At 42.7% G+C, this 20,782-nt stretch overlaps 1 protein-coding gene across 3 annotated transcripts in view; it reads right to left on the bottom strand.

Annotated features, from left to right (window-relative positions):
- Window positions 1-20,782, bottom strand: part of LOC109870854 (neuronal membrane glycoprotein M6-b) — a 67,959-nt gene that overhangs the window by 24,554 nt on the left and 22,623 nt on the right. Inside the window, exon 1 of one of the 3 annotated variants that reach the window (XM_031801054.1) lies at window positions 6,182-6,489. The exons of 1 other annotated variant lie outside the window; for it this stretch is intronic. In XM_031801054.1, coding sequence (XP_031656914.1) covers window positions 6,182-6,230 — 49 coding nt within the window. In that variant the 5' untranslated portion in view covers window positions 6,231-6,489. Of the gene's footprint in view, window positions 1-6,181; window positions 6,490-20,782 lie in introns of those variants that run through there. One more of the 3 variants, XM_031801057.1, reaches the window with a different exon arrangement.

Raw genomic sequence — 20,782 nt, 5'->3', positions numbered from 1 at the left:
GAGAGAGAAAGCAAGCGAGAGAGAGAGAGAGACAGAGAGACAGAGAGCGACAGAGAGAGAAAGAGCGAGAGAGAGAGAGCGAGACAGAGCGAGTGTGAGCAAGCGAGAGAGAGAGCGAGCGAGACAGAGAGAGAAAGAGCGAGAGAGAGAGAGGGAGAGAGAGCAAAACTGTTGAGCCTCTCATTACTCTGGTCATGCTTAGAGCCTGAGTCAGAATCACACGGAGAGGGAGAGACAAAGACAGAGAGAGAGAGACAGAGAGAAATGGCACTCTATATAGCCATAATATGACATTTGAAATGTCTTTAATCTTTTGGAACTTTTGTGGTGTGTAATGCTCTTTTTCACTTTTGTTTGCCAAAGCATGTGAAGTAGATAACAATGTTAACATGTGTTTCCCAGGACAATAAAGCCCTTAAATTGAAAATTGAATTGAAATTGAATTGCGAGAGAGTGCTGGAGACTGAGAGAGAGAGCGAGAGAGAGGGAGAGAGAGAAAGAGCGAGAGAGAGAGAGGGAGAGAGAGAGAGAGAGAGAGGGAGAGGGAGAGAGAGGGAGACAGAGAGAGAGAAAGCAAGCGAGAGAGAGAGAGAGACAGAGAGACAGAGAGCGACAGAGAGAGAAAGAGCGAGAGAGAGAGAGCGAGCGAGACAGAGCGAGCGAGTGAGAGCAAGCGAGAGAGAGAGCGAGCGAGACAGAGAGAGAAAGAGCGAGAGAGAGAGAGGGAGAGAGAGAGAGAGAGAGAGAGAGAGAGAGGGAGAGAGAGAGAGAGAGAGACAGAGAGAGAGAAAGCGAGAGAGAGAGAGACAGAGAGCGACAGAGAGAGAAAGAGCGAGAGAGAGAGAGCGAGCGAGACAGAGAGAGCGAGCGAGAGCAAGCGCGAGAGAGAGAGCGAGTGAGACAGAGAGAGAGAGCGAGAGAGAGTATGGATGGACGGCAGTCAGAAGAACCCTGACACAAAGAGCCAGTGTGTGTTGCCCCAGACTGTTCGTCAAGCTAAAGTCTCAAAGGGGAAGGCCCATTCAGAGCATCTCTGGTCCAAGGCCGCGCTCTTCCGGCCTCTTAGTTTGGACTGGAGCACAGGGCAGGCCAACCACAGAGCTCCATCCTGTCCACCCAGCATGCATTGCACTGGCACAAAGCGCAACGGAGGAGATGGGTGGCAGCCCACTTCACACTCCAGGAGCATTCTGTCGATGTGGGTATCTGATGAGACAAACAGGAATTATCCACTGTGGCAATCAGTTTTGCTCATTAGGAGAGACACCGCAGAACAGACTGTCTACACACTGAGTGGAGGAGAAAGAGAGAGACCAAGACTTCACAAAATGGGACAAACACCAAATTGAGACTCTGCACGCAGAATTCTGCAAAAATATCCTCCGTGTACAACGTAGAACACCAAATAATGCATGCAGAGCAGAATTAGGCCGATACCCACTAATTATCAAAATCCAGAAAAGAGCTGTTAAATTCTACAACCACCTAAAAGGAAGCGATTCACAAACCTTCCATAACAAAGCCATCACCTACAGAGAGATGAACCTGGAGAAGAGTCCCCTAAGCAAGCTGGTCCTGGGGCTCTGTTCACAAACACAAACACACACTACAGAGCCCCAGGACAGCAGCACAATTAGACCCAACCAAATCATGAGAAAACAAAAAGATAACTACTTAACACATTGGAAAGAATTAACAAAAAAACTGAGCAAACTAGAATGCTATTTGGTCCTACACAGAGAGTACACAGCGGCAGAATACCTGACCACTGTGACTGACCCAAAATTAAGGAAAGCCTTGACTATGTACAGACTCAGTGAGCATAGCCTTGCTATTGAGAAAGGCCGCCGTAGGCAGACATGGCTCTCAAGAGAAGACAGGCTATGTGCTCACTGCCCACAAAATGAGGTGGAAACTGAGCTGCACTTCCTAACCTCCTGCCCAATGTATGACCATATTAGAGAGACATATTTCCTTCAGATTACACAGATCCACAAAGAATTCGAAAACAAATCCAATTTTGAAAAACTCCCATATCTACTGGGTGAAATTCCACAGTGTGCCATCACAGCAGCAAGATTTGTGACCTGTTGCCACGAGAAAAGGGCAACCAGTGAAGAACAAACACCATTGTAAATACAACCCATATTTATGTTTATTTATTTTATCTTGTGTCCTTTAACCATTTGTACATTGTTAAAACACTGTATATATATATATATAATATGACATTTGTAATGTCTTTACTGTTTTGAAACTTCTGTATGTGTAATGTTTACTGTTAATTTTTGTTGTTTTTCACTTTATATATTCACTTTGAATGTTGTCTACCTCACTTGCTTTGGCAATGTTAACACATGTTTCCCATGCCAATAAAGCCCTTGAATTGAATTGAATTGAATTGAGAGAGAGAGAGAGAGAATGTGTGTGGGTGTGTGTGTCTGTATGTGTGTGCGGTGTGCGTGCATGTGCATGTATACTGGTGTAAGAAAGCTTTTTGAAAGGGGATCATATAAACATTGCCCAAGTGCTTTTACAGGCAACATAATGTAAGTCCTTTGTGAGAGAAGTAAGAGAGAGAAGTGGGGTGGGTTGAGAGAAGGGGGACGGCGTGTTGAGAGAAGGGGGGGAGTTGACCTCTAACCCTGCTGCTGTAGATCATCCCCATGGTTTCTGGCTCCAGAACACTCCATCACCCCCTTCCGCCCCCACCTCTACCTCCACAGCTGGTGATGCTCCCCCCCCCCCAACCCCTCAACACCACCACAGGCCCCAACATAGCCCCTCACAAACACCCACAATCCCCAACAGAACAGACCCTCACCCCAGTTACTAAACCCAGTCAGCCTCGCATCACTAAGCAACTCTGAGCATCACTGAGCAACACTGAGGAACACTGAGCAGACCTGAGCAACATTGAGAAGACCAGAGCACCACTCAGCAACACTGAGCAGACCAGAGCAGACCTGAGCAACACTGAGCAACACTGAGCAGACTAGAGCAGACTAGAGCAGACCTGAGCAACACTGAGCAGACCTGAGAAACACTGAGCAGACCAGAGCAGACCTGAGCAGACCTGAGAAACACTGAGCAGACCAGAGCAGACCTGAGCAACACTGAGGAACACTGAGCAGACCAAAGAAGACCTGAGCAACACTGAGCAGACCTGAGCAACACTGAGCAGACCTGAGAAACACTGAGCAGACCAGAGCAGACCTGAGCAGACCTGAGCAACACTGAGCAGACCAAAGAAGACCTGAGCAACACTGAGCAGACCTGAGAAACACTGAGCAGACCAGAGAAGACCTGAGCAACACTGAGGAACACTGAGCAGACCAGAGAAGACCTGAACAGAGCTATGCAACATTGGCATTTTATGCTGGCTAATGTAACCCGACGAACAGTTCTTGTGCTGAAGTTGTTTCCAGAGGCAGTTTGGAACATGGTAGTGAGCGTTGCAACCGAGGATACACTATTTTTATGCGCTACGCGCTTCAGCACTCCATCCTGTCCCGTGAGCTTGTGTGGCCTACCACTTTGCGGCTGAGCCATTGTTGCTCCTACTTCACAATAACAGCACTTACAGTTGACAAGTGTAGCTCTAGCGGGGCAGAAATTTGACAAACTGACTTGTTGGAAAAGTGGCATCCTATGACGATGCCTCGTTGAAAGTCACTGAGCTCTTCAGTGAGGCCATTCTACTGCCAATGTTTGTCTATGGAGATTGCATGGCTGTGTGATTGATTTTATACACCTGTCAGCAACGGGTGTGGCTGAAGTAGCCAAATCCACTCATTTGAAGGATGTGGTACTGATTGTATTAAACACTTCTGCAATGGTTGTTGAGATGTGATATTCTGCGCAGTGCAAGACGAGACGTAAACTACATGTATGCTACACTAGCCCGCAAAATCATCCTGTTGTCCCGCATTCGGGTATTTTAAATGTGGTCATCCTAGACCTGGCTTATGTTAAAAGTAAAACAAATCATATGAAAGTGTTTGTTAGGTGTTAAGCCTCTGTTAAAATATGCTTTAAAAAATGACAAAAAGACAAAAATTGTGATTGTGTTGATTTGTGTTTGTTAATATTTTATTTAGTACAGAAATATGTAGGCGGATTAATTTATCCCCTCCCTCGGCAAAACTTACCCAAATAACAGGGTATTTGAGACCACTTTTTATGTTTTCAAAACTGTAATGTTTACATGAATTCTGATTATTTCCATTGATACACAACATCCTGAAATATATGTAGATATATTTGTGTGTGTGTGTGTGAATGTCTATCGTTGTTTGTGTATGTGTGTGTGCCTATGCGGTCTGTGTCTGCGCGCCTGCGTGTGTGTGTGTGTGTGTGTGTGTTTGTGTGTGTGCTGTTGACAGATCAGCCACTGCTCCAGAGGAGTGATTGATTTGTAGCGCTGTGTATGGGGTTGATGATGGCTCTTTGTCTTGATTCCCCTCACCCTCTTTCACACACACACACACACACACACACACACACACACACACACACACACACACACACACACACACACACACACCCTCTCTTATCAACCTCATTACAAGCGACCCACCGATAACAAACCAACACACACAGCAGGAGTAATAATGATGAGGTGTGAAAATATGTCCTCAATGAGAGGACTAACATCGCCAGTGACAACCACAACATGACATCTATCATCCTCCACAGACTGAGCCGGAGACAACCGACACAGAAAACGAATGAAGTCTCATGCACAAGCAATCAAAGCCTTCCCAATACCCAACAGCCATTCAACATGATTCATATTCCACATACTGTGCAATGTGCATCAGAAATGTCAACCATTACAAAGCCACACACAACCATTACAAAGCCACACACAACCATTACAAAGCAACACACAACCATTACAAGTCAACACACAACCATTACAAAGCCATACACAACCATTACAAAAGCCACACACAACCATTACAAAGCAACACACAACCATTACAAAACCACACACAACCATTACAAAAACACACACAACCATTACAAAGCCACACACAACCATTACAAAGCCACACACAACCATTACAAAGCCACACACAACCATTACAAAAGCCACACACAACCATTACAAAAGCCACACACAACCATTACAAAGCCACACACAACCATTACAAAGCCACACACAACCATTACAAAAGTCACACACAACCATTACAAAGCAACACACAACCATTACAAAAGCCACACACAACCATTACAAAGCAACACACAACCATTACAAAACCAAACACAACCATTACAAACACACACACACACACAACCATTACAAAGCCACACACAACCATTACAAAGCAACACACAACCATTACAAAACCACACACAACCATTACAAAAACACACACAACCATTACAAAGCCACCCACAACCATTACAAAGCCACACACAACCATTACAAAGCCACACACAACCATTACAAAAACACACACAACCATTACAAAGCCACACACAACCATTACAAAGCCACACACAACCATTACAAAGCCACACACAACCATTACAAAAGCCACACACAACCATTACAAAGCCACACACAACCATTACAAAGCCACACACAGCCATTACAAAGCCACACACAACCATTACAAAACCACACACAACCATTACAAAGCAACACACAACCATTACAAAACCACACACAACCATTACAAAGCAACACACAACCATTACAAAGCAACACACAACCATTACAAAGTGTTAGTGTGTGCGTGCGAGCGTGTGTGAGCGTGTGTGAGCGCGTGTGAGCGTGTGTGAGCGCGTGTGTGTGTGTGTGTGTGTGAGCGTGTGTGTGTGAGCGTGTGTGTGTGTGTGTGTGTGTGTGTGTGCGTGTGTGAGCGTGTGTGTGTGTGTGTGTGTGTGTGTGTGTGTGTGTGTGTGTGTGTGTGTGTGTGTGTGAGCGTGTGTGTTACACCGTCCTCTGCACTGAATGAAGAAAACAAGTGATATCAGAGAGAAATGGTAATTTCTTAAAGCGAGAAAGAGAGATGAGACAGTGAATGTGTGAATGGAACTCCCACTGAGCAGAGTCTACCCCGCTGTTGTGTGGTGTGAACCCAAGCAGCCTGAAGTAGACTAAAGCCCCAGTAAACCAGGCAGTGAAAGAACTATAGGAGTCCATTCTTACTGTTGATTCTGGTACCTTTTTTCTCCTGGCTCTGCTCTCGGTTCTCTTCTGATGTAGTTTCCATGGTTGTGTTTTATCCCATCCACTAAAAATGCTTCCTTTCAGCAGAATTCTCTCCTATCTCTCCCTCCCTCCATCGCGCGCTCTTCTCCCCTCTCTCTCTCTCTCTCTCTCTCTCTCTCTCTCTCTCGTGCTGCCCCGACTGACTAAAGCACAGCTCCAGAAACAACGCTGCCAGCTAACCTTATGCTCCACCATACATCACTTGAAATCCTTCTTTTCCCAGGAAATATTCTAGGTCTGCTTTATTTGCACTGACTGATTGTTTGGGCACTCAGACTGGGTAGCTATGGATCCACTTGTCCCATCAACCACACGCCCCCCTCACACATACACACACATCGCCTTGACCCCCCCATGCGTGCCCCCCATAGACACTCCCTCCTTGGAGGCGTCTGGGGCTAAGGGAGGAGCACCATGAATGACAATCCGGGGGCCTGCCTACCTGTCTGCCTGCCCTGCCTGGTAGAATAGTCAGGTTCCATCACAGGAGGGGATGTGTGTGGGAGAGAGTAGGGACCCCTCCTTTGGCTACTGGGGGCTTCACTGAATGAAAACCTCACTCAGTGTTGTGTGGTGCTGGGGGAGAATGGAGGAGAAAAAGGGGGACTGGGGAAGAATAGGGGAGAATAAGGGATAATGGGGATAATAAGGGGGATAATGGGGGAGAATAAGGGTTTAAAAGAGGGGGAATTGGGAAGAATAAGTGGGAATTTTGCGAGAATGGTGGAATGGGGGAGAATGGGGGAGAATAAGGAGAAATGGGGGAGACTAGGGGAGAATAAGGTGGAATGGGGGAGAATAAAGGATAATGGGTGAGAACAAGGGGGATGGGCAAGAATATGGGGGGGAATAAGGAGAAATGGGGGAGAATGGGGAGATTAATGGAGAATGGGGGAGAATAAGGGGGAATGGGGGAGAATGGGAGAGAATAGGGGAGAATGGATGAGAATGGGAGAGAACGGGGGACAATGGGAGAGAATAGGGGAGAATGGATGAGAATGGGAGAGAACGGGGGAGAATGCATGTCAGCACACAATCACCAGCCACTCATCCAACCACAGTTGCAGGGCAGGAGTGGGAGGGGGAAGGGTGAGTTTGGTGTGTGGCGGGGGGGGGGGGGGGGCCTTCATATTCTGACTGGCACCATATGCCCCCTGCTCCCATGGCAACAACCTCTGACAACTGTCTCCCCTCCCTCTGGTGACTTCCAACTACCACATAAAAGGACACAAGAAAAGGGGTATGATACCTCTCCTCTCCGAACAAAGAAAAAGGAGGCTCTCTAATATTTGTACGGGTGAAAGCACAGAGAGAGAATGGGCGAAAGAGAAATAAAGAACATGAGAATGGAAGAGAAATTGGGAAATAGAAGGAGAGAGAGGTGAGGGAGAGTATGAAAAAAAGATGCCTGAAATGGTGATGGAGAAAGTGAGTCTGCAGAGAGACAGATAGAGATATAAACAGAAGGGACAGATAGAGATAGAAACAGAGGGACAGATAGAAACAGAGGGACAGATAGAGATAGAAACAGAGACAGATAGAAACAGAGACAGATAGAAACAGAGAGACAGATAGAAACAGAGAGACAGATAGAAACAGAGGGACAGATAGAAACAGAGGGACAGATAGAAACAGAGAGACAGATAGAAACAGATGGTCAGATAGAAACAGAGGGACAGATAGAAACAGAGGGACAGATAGAAACAGAGGGACAGATAGAAACAGAGAGACAGATAGAAACAGAGGGACAGATAGAAACAGAGGGACAGATAGAAACAGAGAGACAGATAGAAACAGAGGGACAGATAGAAACAGAGGGACAGATAGAAACAGAGAGACAGATAGAAACAGAGGGACAGATAGAAACAGAGGGACAGATAGAGATAGAAACAGAGACAGATAGAAACAGAGAGACAGATAGAAACAGAGGGACAGATAGAAACAGGGGGACAGATAGAAACAGGGGGACAGATAGAAACAGAGAGACAGATAGAAACAGGGGGACAGATAGAAACAGGGGGACAGATAGAAACAGAGAGACAGATAGAAACAGGGGGACAGATAGAAACAGGGGGACATATAGAAACAGAGAGACAGATAGAAACAGGGGGACAGATAGAAACAGGGGGACAGATAGAAACAGGGGGACAGATAGAAACAGAGAGACAGATAGAGAGATAGAGATATAAACAGAGGGACAGATAGAAACAGGGGGACAGATAGAAACAGAGAGACAGATAGAGAGATAGAGATATAAACAGAGGGACAGATAGAAACAGGGGGACAGATAGAAACAGAGAGACAGATAGAAACAGGGGGACAGATAGAAACAGAGAGACAGATAGAAACAGAGAGACAGATAGAAACAGAGGGACAGATAGAAACAGAGAGACATAGAAACAGAGAGACAGATAGAAACAGAGAGACAGAGAGAGATAGAAACAGAGAGACAGATAGAAACAGAGGGACAGATAGAAACAGAGAGACATAGAAACAGAGAGACAGATAGAAACAGAGAGACAGAGAGAGATAGAAACAGAGGGACAGATAGAAACAGAGAGACAGATAGAGATAGACAGAGAGACAGAGACACGGAGGCAGAGACAGAGACAGAGAGAAAGAGAAAGAGAAACACACCTGGCTCTCAAGAGAAGACAGGCTATGTGCACACTGCCCACAAAATGAGGTGGAAACTGACTGAGCTGCACTTCCTAACCTCCTGTCCAACGTATGACCATATTAGCGATACATATTTCCCTCAGATTACACAGATCCACAAAGAATTTGAAAACAAATCCAATTTTGATAAACTCCCATATCTACTGGGGGAAATTCCACAGTGTGCCATCACAAGAAAAGGGCAACCAGTGAAGAACAAACACCATTGTAAATACAACCCATATTTATGCTTATTTATTTTCCCTTGTGTTCTTTAACCATTTGTACATTGTTACAACACTGTATGTGTATATATGTATAATATGACATTTGTAATGTCTTTATTGTTTTGAAATTTCTGTATGTGTAATGTTTACTGTTCATTTTTATTGTTTATTTCACTTTTGTATATTATCTACCCCACTTGCTTTGGCAATGTCAACACATGTTTCCCATGCCAATAAAGTCCCTTGAAATTAATTGAATTGATAGAAACAGAGGGACAGAAACAGAGGGGCAGATAGAAACAGAGAGACAGATAGAAACAGAGAGACAGATAGAAACAGAGGGACAGATAGAGATAGAAACAGAGAGACAGATAGAGATAGAGACAGATAGACAGATAGAAACAGAGAGACAGGTAGAAACAGAGGGACAGATAGAGATAGAGACAGAGAGACAGATAGAAACAGAGGGACAGATAGAGAGACAGATAGAGATAGAAACAGAGAGACCGATAGAGGGACAAATAGATGGACAGCCAGACACGGAGAGAGGTAGACAAACAGACAACAAGAGATGGCGACAGACAGACAGACAGACAGACAGACAGACAGACAGACAGACAGACAGACAGACAGACAGACAGACAGACAGACGAGGCTAGGCTTTGTGCTTTGTTTGTCTGAAGTGGTTGTGTCTGCATGGGGAGACTAGTTCTAAAGCATCCAAATGAGAGAGTGGTCTTTGAGTAGGGAGTCCTGCTGCTGGAGTGCTGCTCATGTGGGGTCTTCTCAAGGATCCTCCCCGCCCCGCAGATAGGAGGGGGAGCAGTGGAAGAGGAGAGGAGAGGAGAGCCTCAGTGGTAAGGAAAGTGAACGTAGCAGGGATCTCACAACAACAAACAAGCAAAGTTTTTTCATGAATCATTTTAAGAGTTTACGTCATCTTATGAGGGGGAGCAACAAACTGAGTCAGGCCAACTACGTCTAAAGCTCATTTTACATTAGCTAAATCTCCCAGTATAGAATTGCTGGTAGCATTGTAGATGTGGGATGATATAACGATTTGGATGTGATTGATACTAATTGATATAAGTGGTTCATGTGAGGCTTGGCACTATGGAGAACTTTGCAATTATCCAATGAAATAGTGTGCGAGAACTACCAAGTGAACACATTAGTGAGGATGACACACTGATGCCCTTCCTCATCCACTGTGTCACATAATGGCTGAGGTGGAGTTGTAAATGGAAGCAACTAATCCTGATGATGTTGTGATGAAATATGGACTAAGAAATTAAGTTGTGAACATCCTGTCCCTCTTTTATGACAGACATGACAGAGAGAAATAAAGTAGAATTATGATATACTCAAACAGCCAAGCATTTTGGTAGACATGCCAGTAAATCATGAAGCAAGCTTAGATTGGCAATAACCCCAGAGAGACTGTGTTGACCCACATAACCCCAGAGAGACTGTGTTGACCCACATAACCCCAGAGAGACTGTGTTGACCCACATAACCCCAGAGAGACTGTGTTGACCCACATAACCCCAGAGAGACTGTGTTGACCCACATAACCCCAGAGAGACTGTGTTGACCCACATAACCCCAGAGAGACTGTGTTGACCCACATAACCCCAGAGAGACTGTGTTGACCCACATAACCCCAGAGAGACTGTGTTGACCCACATAACCCCAGAGAGACTGTGTTGACCCACATAACCCCAGAGAGACTGTGTTGACCCACATAACCCCAGAGAGACTGTGTTGACCCACATAACACCAGAGAGACTGTGTTGACCCACATAACCCAGAGAGACTGTGTTGACCCACATAACCCCAGAGAGACTGTGTTGACCCACATAACCCCAGAGAGACTGTGTTGACCCACATAACCCCAGAGAGACTGTGTTGACCCACATAACCCCAGAGAGACTGTGTTGACCCACATAACCCCAGAGAGACTGTGTTGACCCACATAACCCCAGAGAGACTGTGTTGACCCACATAACCCCAGAGAGACTGTGTTGACCCACATAACCCCAGAGAGACTGTGTTGACCCACATAACCCCAGAGAGACTGTGTTGACCCACATAACACCAGAGAGACTGTGTTGACCCACATAACCCCAGAGAGACTGTGTTGACCCACATAACCCCAGAGAGACTGTGTTGACCCACTTTGTGGGATGGACTTCACAGGTCAACATGCTATGTGTTTCTGACTGTATGGCTAGCGTGCCTCACCATCCATGGTGTCATTGATTTTATTTCACGAAAGCACTGGTCCTCAAATCCATTCTGTTGTCTGTTGACCCATTTACAAAATGTGGCTAAACAAGAACCAAAGCAGTTGAAATGCAATGATGGAATGGAAACAAATATTTAGCTTGACGCAAATAGCATTTTGGCCCTGCAGTTACTGAATATTTATCAGAAAGCATCTGTCTCAACCTAGCGCTCATAGTTGGCCCAGTGTGCAGTGCAGACGATTGGGCCAAACCCTTGAAAGAAATGCATTCCACATGTCCAAGTAAAGCAGACATTTCTAAGGTCTTTAAGGTAGCGTTATTCAACTCTAATGCTTGGAAATAACCCCAGGAGTCTAGCTAATGTTGCCCAGTCCTTATTCTAATGCTTTGATGGACCGTCTGAGGCTCTTGAACTTACCTTCTCTGCGGAAATTAATGTTTTGGGGTTTTTTTTTGCTGCAAAATTGGATATGCCATTAAATAATAACTGTCCTCATTCATTACAGAGGGATTCATGTAGGGAGATGAAACCACAATGGGCTTTCTGTCTGTAATGAGCCTAATACTTCTGTTTTGCCATGTCAGACCAAAAGGCAATGGGCTAAGACACATATACAGATGTAGGATCTTCCTTTGAGACAGTTTCTACAGCAGGAAAATAACCCTGCAGCCACAGGAAACGTGAATTTTTACGTGGAATTATAATTCATTTGGACATTGTTTTAGTGGTTGATAGATGTTTCAATTCCAAACTTCAGAAACCTGAAATAAACTAGACGTTTCAAATGTCCTGCATTGCAGGAATGTTGTCCTGCGACAGGGTGATCTGTAGAACTCGCTCCTAGCAAGGACATAATATAAATAACGTCATAGTTTAAAAACATAGATTTTCTCTTTTCCCTTATGAAGAAATGTGAGTTTACAGCAAAACTGACATGCAATTCCGACTGATTTGAGGAAGTACAACAACTTCATAAACTACAATTATTGCATCCATGGATTTGCAAAGAAAACCTAACAAACTGTGAATTTGTAATGAAATGATGCTGGATGGTTAGTAAAGGATTAAACGAGGGGGTCTAAAGTTCACTTGAAAAATAAATCACCTACACAACATTCACGTTGTTTACACCTCAAGCTAGCCGCCTTTGAATGCTGATCAAAAACACATGTAGTTTTGTCCATACTCCTTCGACTGGTTGAAGAGGCACTTCAGGGGCCTCAGTTTGATATATTGTCACACAGTCTGGACTACAACCTCTTTGGTAATAAACCATAGGGTTAATGTGCGGTGCATCATGAGTCTATTCACACATATCAACACATTGGCCTTTGTGCTAACTCCATTAGCCTAACAGGCGTCCACTTCTTGGTTGTGTTGGAAGGTTATGTACCTTAGATAACCTTAGCTCTCTTCATTTTAGCTAGTACCATACCTTCTCGTTGAAAAGTAAGAACCTAAATCAACTGAAGTGACTAGTTCTCTGGGTTTGATGTTGGTGCAACCCATCTCTTGTGTTATACTCTCTGATCTGGTAGACATTCTTTCCACAGTGTTTGACCAAATAATCCCCCAGACCTCTGACTCAGCGCATCCCTAATTACACGTTTGTGTTGCTGTCATTTGGGTCTGGAAGAAGAAGGAGGCGGAGAAGGAGAGAAACCACTCTGGGGGATGCCTGGCAGCCATGTTTCCCCTCTCATCTGACTTCACACTCCCATCGCTGGCACTTCCTGTAGGCCTGTGGGATTGGCTGCGGTGAGCAGCACCAGATGCTTCACATTACCCTGGCTTCCTGTCTGTTCCACCTTGGAAACTGCCATCGGGCTTGACAGGAAGGCAGGAAGCAGATATCCAAGAGGATGAAAGCCTCAAGACCTTTGGTGTCTTCACTTTAATGATGGCACCAGGACAAGGCTGGGTTACAACTGTGTGTATATAAACAAAAAGTTTATGAGAGGCAGTACAGGTAAAGTTGGTCAATTGCAGTTGTTTCCAGGTAGAATTGTACCATGTGTTTTGGCTCCTTTTTGAAGTCCATTAGGCCTGTTGCCCTTCTTCAGTGGACTATAAGACCATTTTCTATTCTGTACTCGAGGTGAAAAGAGGATCTTTATCGTGCTCCTCTGGTCTGGACAAGGCTACTGAGACAAACTGATTAAGTCAATAAGGAAGTATTGAGGAATGCATGTAGCTCTCTAAGATCCAGTTCAAAGCATATAGACTACACTATTTACACATAGACCACACTATTTACACATAGACCATACTATTTACACATAGACCACACTATTTACACATAGACCATACTATTTACACATAGACCACACTATTTACACATAGATCATACTATTTACACATAGAAAACACTATTTGCACATAGACCACACTATTTACACATAGACCATACTATTTACACATAGACCACACTATTTACACATAGACCACACTATTTACACATAGACCACACTAGTTACACATAGACCACACTAGTTACACATAGACCACACTATTTACACATAGACCACACTATATACACGTAGACCATACTATTTACACATAGACCATACTATTTACACATAGACCACACTATTTACACATAGACCATACTATTTACACATAGACCACACTATTTACACATAGACCATATTACTTACACATAGACCACACGACTTACACATAGACCACATTAATTACACATAGACCACACTACTTACACATAGACCACACTACGTACACATAGACCACACTACTTACACATAGATCACACTATTTACACATAGACCACACTATTTACACATAGACCACACTAGTTACACATAGACCACACTAGTTACACATAGACCACACTATTTACACATAGACCACACTATATACACGTAGACCATACTATTTACACATAGACCATACTATTTACACATAGACCACACTATTTACACATAGACCATACTATTTACACATAGACCACACTATTTACACATAGACCACACTATTTACACATAGACCACACTATTTACACATAGACCATACTATTTACACATAGACCACACTATATACACGTAGACCATACTATTTACACATAGACCATACTATTTACACATAGACCACACTATTTACACATAGACCATACTATTTACACATAGACCACACTATTTACACATAGACCACACTATTTACACATAGACCATACTATTTACACATAGAAAACACTATTTGCACATGGACAATACTACTTACACATAGACCAAACTATTTACACAGACCACACTATTTAAACATAGACCATATTACTTACACATAGACCACATTACTTACATAGACCACACTACTTACACATAGACCATACTATTTACACATAGATCATACTACGTACACATAGACCACACTATTTACACATAGACCACACTATTTACACATAGACCATACTATTTACACATAGACCATACTATTTACACATAGACCACACTATTTCAACATAGACCATACTACTTACACATAGACCACACTACATACACATAGACCACACTACTTACACATAGACCACACTATTTCAACATAGACCATACTACTTACACATAGACCACACTACTTACACATAGACCACACTACATACACATAGACCACACTACTTACACATAGGCCACACTACTTACACATAGACCACACTACTTACACATAGACCACACTATTTACACATGGACCATACTATTTACACATAGACCACACTATTTACACATAGACCACACTACTTACACACATAGACCACACTACTTACACACATAGACCACACTACTTACACATAGACCATACTACACATAGACCACACTACGTACACATAGACCACACTACTTACACATAGACCACACTATTTACACATAGATCATACTATTTACACATAGAAAACACTATTTGCACATAGACCACACTACGTACACATAGACCACACTACTTACACATAGATCACACAATTTACACATAGACCACACTATTTACACATAGACCACACTAGTTACACATAGACCACACTAGTTACACATAGACCACACTATTTACACATAGACCACACTATATACACGTAGACCATACTATTTACACATAGACCATACTATTTACACATAGACCACACTATTTACACATAGACCATACTATTTACACATAGACCACACTATTTACACATAGACCACACTATTTACACATAGACCACACTATTTACACATAGACCATACTATTTACACATAGACCACACTATATACACGTAGACCATACTATTTACACATAGACCATACTATTTACACATAGACCACACTATTTACACATAGACCATACTATTTACACATAGACCACACTATTTACACATAGACCACACTATTTACACATAGACCATACTATTTACACATAGAAAACACTATTTGCACATGGACAATACTACTTACACATAGACCAAACTATTTACACAGACCACACTATTTAAACATAGACCATATTACTTACACATAGACCACATTACTTACATAGACCACACTACTTACACATAGACCATACTATTTACACATAGATCATACTACGTACACATAGACCACACTATTTACACATAGACCACACTATTTACACATAGACCATACTATTTACACATAGACCATACTATTTACACATAGACCACACTATTTCAACATAGACCATACTACTTACACATAGACCACACTACATACACATAGACCACACTACTTACACATAGACCACACTATTTACACATAGACCACACTATTTCAACATAGACCATACTATTTACACATAGAAAACACTATTTGCACATGGACAATGCTACGTACACATAGACCACACTATTTACACATAGACCACACTATTTACACATAGACCATACTATTTACACATAGACCATACTATTTACACATAGACCACACTATTTCAACATAGACCACACTACTTACACATAGACCACACTACATACACATAGACCACACTACTTACACATAGGCCACACTACTTACACATAGACCACACTACTTACACATAGACCACACTATTTACACATGGACCATACTATTTACACATAGACCACACTATTTACACATAGACCACACTACTTACACACATAGATCACACTACTTACACACATAGACCACACTACTTACACATAGACCATACTACACATAGACCACACTACGTACACATAGACCACACTACTTACACATAGACCACACTATTTACACATAGATCATACTATTTACACATAGAAAACACTATTTGCACATAGACCACACTATTTACACATAGACCATATTACTTACACATAGACCACACGACTTACACATAGACCACATTAATTACACATAGACCACACTACTTACACATAGACCACACTACGTACACATAGACCACACTACTTACACATAGACCACACTATTTACACATAGACCACACTATTTACACATAGACCACACTAGTTACACATAGACCACACTAGTTACACATAGACCACACTATTTACACATAGACCACACTATATACACGTAGACCATACTATTTACACATAGACCATACTATTTACACATAGACCACACTATTTACACATAGACCATACTATTTACACATAGACCACACTATTTACACATAGACCACACTATTTACACATAGACCACACTATTTACACATGGACCATACTATTTACACATAGACCACACTATATACACGTAGACCATACTATTTACACATAGACCATACTATTTACACATAGAACACACTATTTACACATAGACCATACTATTTACACATAGACCACACTATTTACACATAGACCACACTATTTACACATAGACCATACTATTTACACATAGAAAACACTATTTGCACATGGACAATGCTACTTACACATAGACCAAACTATTTACACAGACCACACTATTTAAACATAGACCATATTACTTACACATAGACCACATTACTTACATAGACCACACTACTTACACATAGACCATACTATTTACACATAGATCATACTACGTACACATAGACCACACTATTTACACATAGACCACACTATTTACACATAGACCATACTATTTACACATAGACCATACTATTTACACATAGACCACACTATTTCAACATAGACCATACTACTTACACATAGACCACACTACATACACATAGACCACACTACTTACACATAGACCACACTATTTACACATAGACCACACTATTTCAACATAGACCATACTACTTACACATAGACCACACTACTTACACATAGACCACACTACATACACATAGACCACACTACTTACACATAGGCCACACTACTTACACATAGACCACACTACTTACACATAGACCACACTATTTACACATGGACCATACTATTTACACATAGACCACACTATTTACACATAGACCACACTACTTACACACATAGACCACACTACTTACACACATAGACCACACTACTTACACATAGACCATACTACACATTGACCACACTACCTACACATTGACCACACTACCTACACATTGACCACACTGCCTACACATTGACCACACTGCCTACACATTGACCACACTACCTACACATTGACCACACTGCCTACACATTGACCACACTGCCTACACATTGACCACACTACCTACACATAGACCACACTACACATTGCAGCTCATTCAACAATACAAAACACATCTCTATGGGTAAATGCAGCTGATTCAACAATTCTTCTGGAATAAAATAATCCACTAATAGCAGTATTTGGAATTAAATGTTCCACTCCACAGGTGAGCCATGGCTTCTTTTCTCTGCTCAGGAAGTCCATATTCCATCTCCTCCAGAAAGGTCTGGGAGTTATTTAAACTGGGGAGGGAGGCTCTTGTAACAGCTCTTCTATCATTGCCAGCTCTATCCTAGCCTGGTCCTATACTGTACAGTAGCAAGTCTTCTATCGTTGCCAGCTCTATCCTAGCCTGGTCCTATACTGTACAGTAGCAAGTCTTCTATCGTTGTCAGCTCTATCCTAGCCTGGTCCTATACTGTACAGTAGCAAGTCTTCTATCGTTGTCAGTGACTGAAGCACAAATAGAATGGACCACCAGGCTAGATCTACCTGTTCCCAGAAGCTGTTTCCAGGTGTATGTTCTGTGTGTGTCAAGACTGTTCTTTGGTAAAGACATTAGAGAGTCAGTGACTCCCCTGTGGAGAAGATATCCCTCTAATCTGATTCAATCTGTCCTCTCCATTCCCCACTGTGTCTATCGCTCTATCTCTCAGAGGAAGAGAGGAGCACATTCACACATCACAGCGTTGCCAATGAAGCTCTCAGTCTTAGTGATGACAAACGATAATGGTCATAAACTGAAATTGCACCTGCTGATCTATCATTCCAGAGAGAGAATAGATAGAAGAGAGAGAAGAGAGAAAAGTCAGAGAAGAGAGAAGATAAAGAAGACAGAGTAGAGAGGGAAGAGGGAAGAAAGAGTAGAGAGAAGAGAGAATTGAGATGAGAGACGAGAGAGAAGACAGAGAGTGAAGAGTAGAGGGAGAAGAGAGGGAGAGAGAAGAGAGAGAAGAGAAAGGAGAGAGAAGAGATAGAAGACAGAGTAGAGAGAGAAGAGAGAGAAGAGAGAAGAGACAGAAGAAAGAGTAGAGAGCGAAGAGAGAGAAGACAGAGAGAGTAGAGAGTAGAGAGAGAAGACAGAGAGTAGAGAGTAGAGAGAGAAGACAGAGAGAGGAGAGAGAAGACAGAGAAGAGAGAGAAGACAGGGTAGAGAGAAGAGAGAAGAGAGAGAAGAAAGAGAGAGGAGAGAGGAGAGAGAAGACAGAGAAGACAGGGAAGAGAGAAGAGACAAGAGAGATAAGAGATGACAGGAGAGATAAGAGAAAAGAGAGAGAAGAGAGAGAAGAGAAAAGAGAGAGGAGAGAGAAGAGCTGCTAAATTCTACAACCACCTAAAAGGAAGCGATTCACAAACCTTCCATAACAAAGCCATCACCTACAGAGAGATGAACCTGGAGAAGAGTCCCCTAAGCAAGCTGGTCCTGGGGCTCTGTTCACAAACACAAACACACACTACAGAGCCCCAGGACAGCAGCACAATTAGACCCAACCAAATCATGAGAAAACAAAAAGATAACTACTTAACACATTGGAAAGAATTAACAAAAAAACTGAGCAAACTAGAATGCTATTTGGCCCTACACAGAGAGTACACAGCGGCAGAATACCTGACCACTGTGACTGACCCAAAATTAAGGAAAGCCTTGACTATGTACAGACTCAGTGAGCATAGCCTTGCTATTGAGAAAGGCCGCCGTAGGCAGACATGGCTCTCAAGAGAAGACAGGCTATGTGCTCACTGCCCACAAAATGAGGTGGAAACTGAGCTGCACTTCCTAACCTCCTGCCCAATGTATGACCATATTAGAGAGACATATTTCCCTCAGATTACACAGATCCACAAAGAATTCGAAAACAAATCCAATTTTGAAAAACTCCCATATCTACTGGGTGAAATTCCACAGTGTGCCATCACAGCAGCAAGATTTGTGACCTGTTGCCACGAGAAAAGGGCAACCAGTGAAGAACAAACACCATTGTAAATACAACCCATATTTATGCTTATTTATTTTATCTTGTGTCCTTTAGCCATTTGTACATTGTTAGAACACTGTATATATATATAATATGACATTTGTAATGTCTTTACTGTTTTGAAACTTCTGTATGTGTAATGTTTACTGTTAATTTTTGTTGTTTTTCACTTTATATATTCACTTTGTATGTTGTCTACCTCACTTGCTTTGGCAATGTTAACACATGTTTCCCATGCCAATAAAGCCCTTGAATTGAATTGAATTGAATTGAGAAGAGAGAGAAGAGAAAGGAGAGTGAAGAGAGAAGACAGAGTAGAGAGAGAAGAGAAGAGAAGAGAGAAGAAAGAGAGAGGAGAGAGGAGAGAGAGAAGACAGAGAGAGGAGAGAGAAGACAGAGAAGACAGGGAAGAGAGAAGAGACAAGAGAGATAAGAGATGACAGAAGAGAGATAAGAGAAAAGAGAGAGAAGAGAGAGAAGAGAAAAGAGAGAGGAGAGAGGAGAGAGAAGAGAAAGAAGAGAAAGGAGAGTGAAGAGAGAAGACAGAGTAGAGAGAGAAGAGAGAGAAGAGAGAGAAAAGAGAGAAGAGGAGTGAAGAGAGTGAAGCGAGGAGAGAGAGAAGACAGAAGAGAGAGGAGAGAAGAGAGAAGATAGATAAGAGAGAAGACAGAAGAGAGCAGACAGAGAGGAGAGAAGACAGAGAAGAGAGAGAAGAGAGAAGACAGAGAAGAGAGAGTAGAGAGAAGAGAGAGAAGAGAGAGAAGAAAGAGAGAGGAGAGAATAGAGAGAGAAGAGTGAGAGAAGAGAGAAGAGGGAGAAGAA

Source organism: Oncorhynchus kisutch, linkage group LG2 (genome assembly GCF_002021735.2).
Source record: "Oncorhynchus kisutch isolate 150728-3 linkage group LG2, Okis_V2, whole genome shotgun sequence".
Taxonomy (NCBI): domain Eukaryota; kingdom Metazoa; phylum Chordata; class Actinopteri; order Salmoniformes; family Salmonidae; genus Oncorhynchus; species Oncorhynchus kisutch.
Note: the sequence above shows the minus strand (reverse complement) of the source record. Positions and strands in the feature narration are given on the sequence as shown.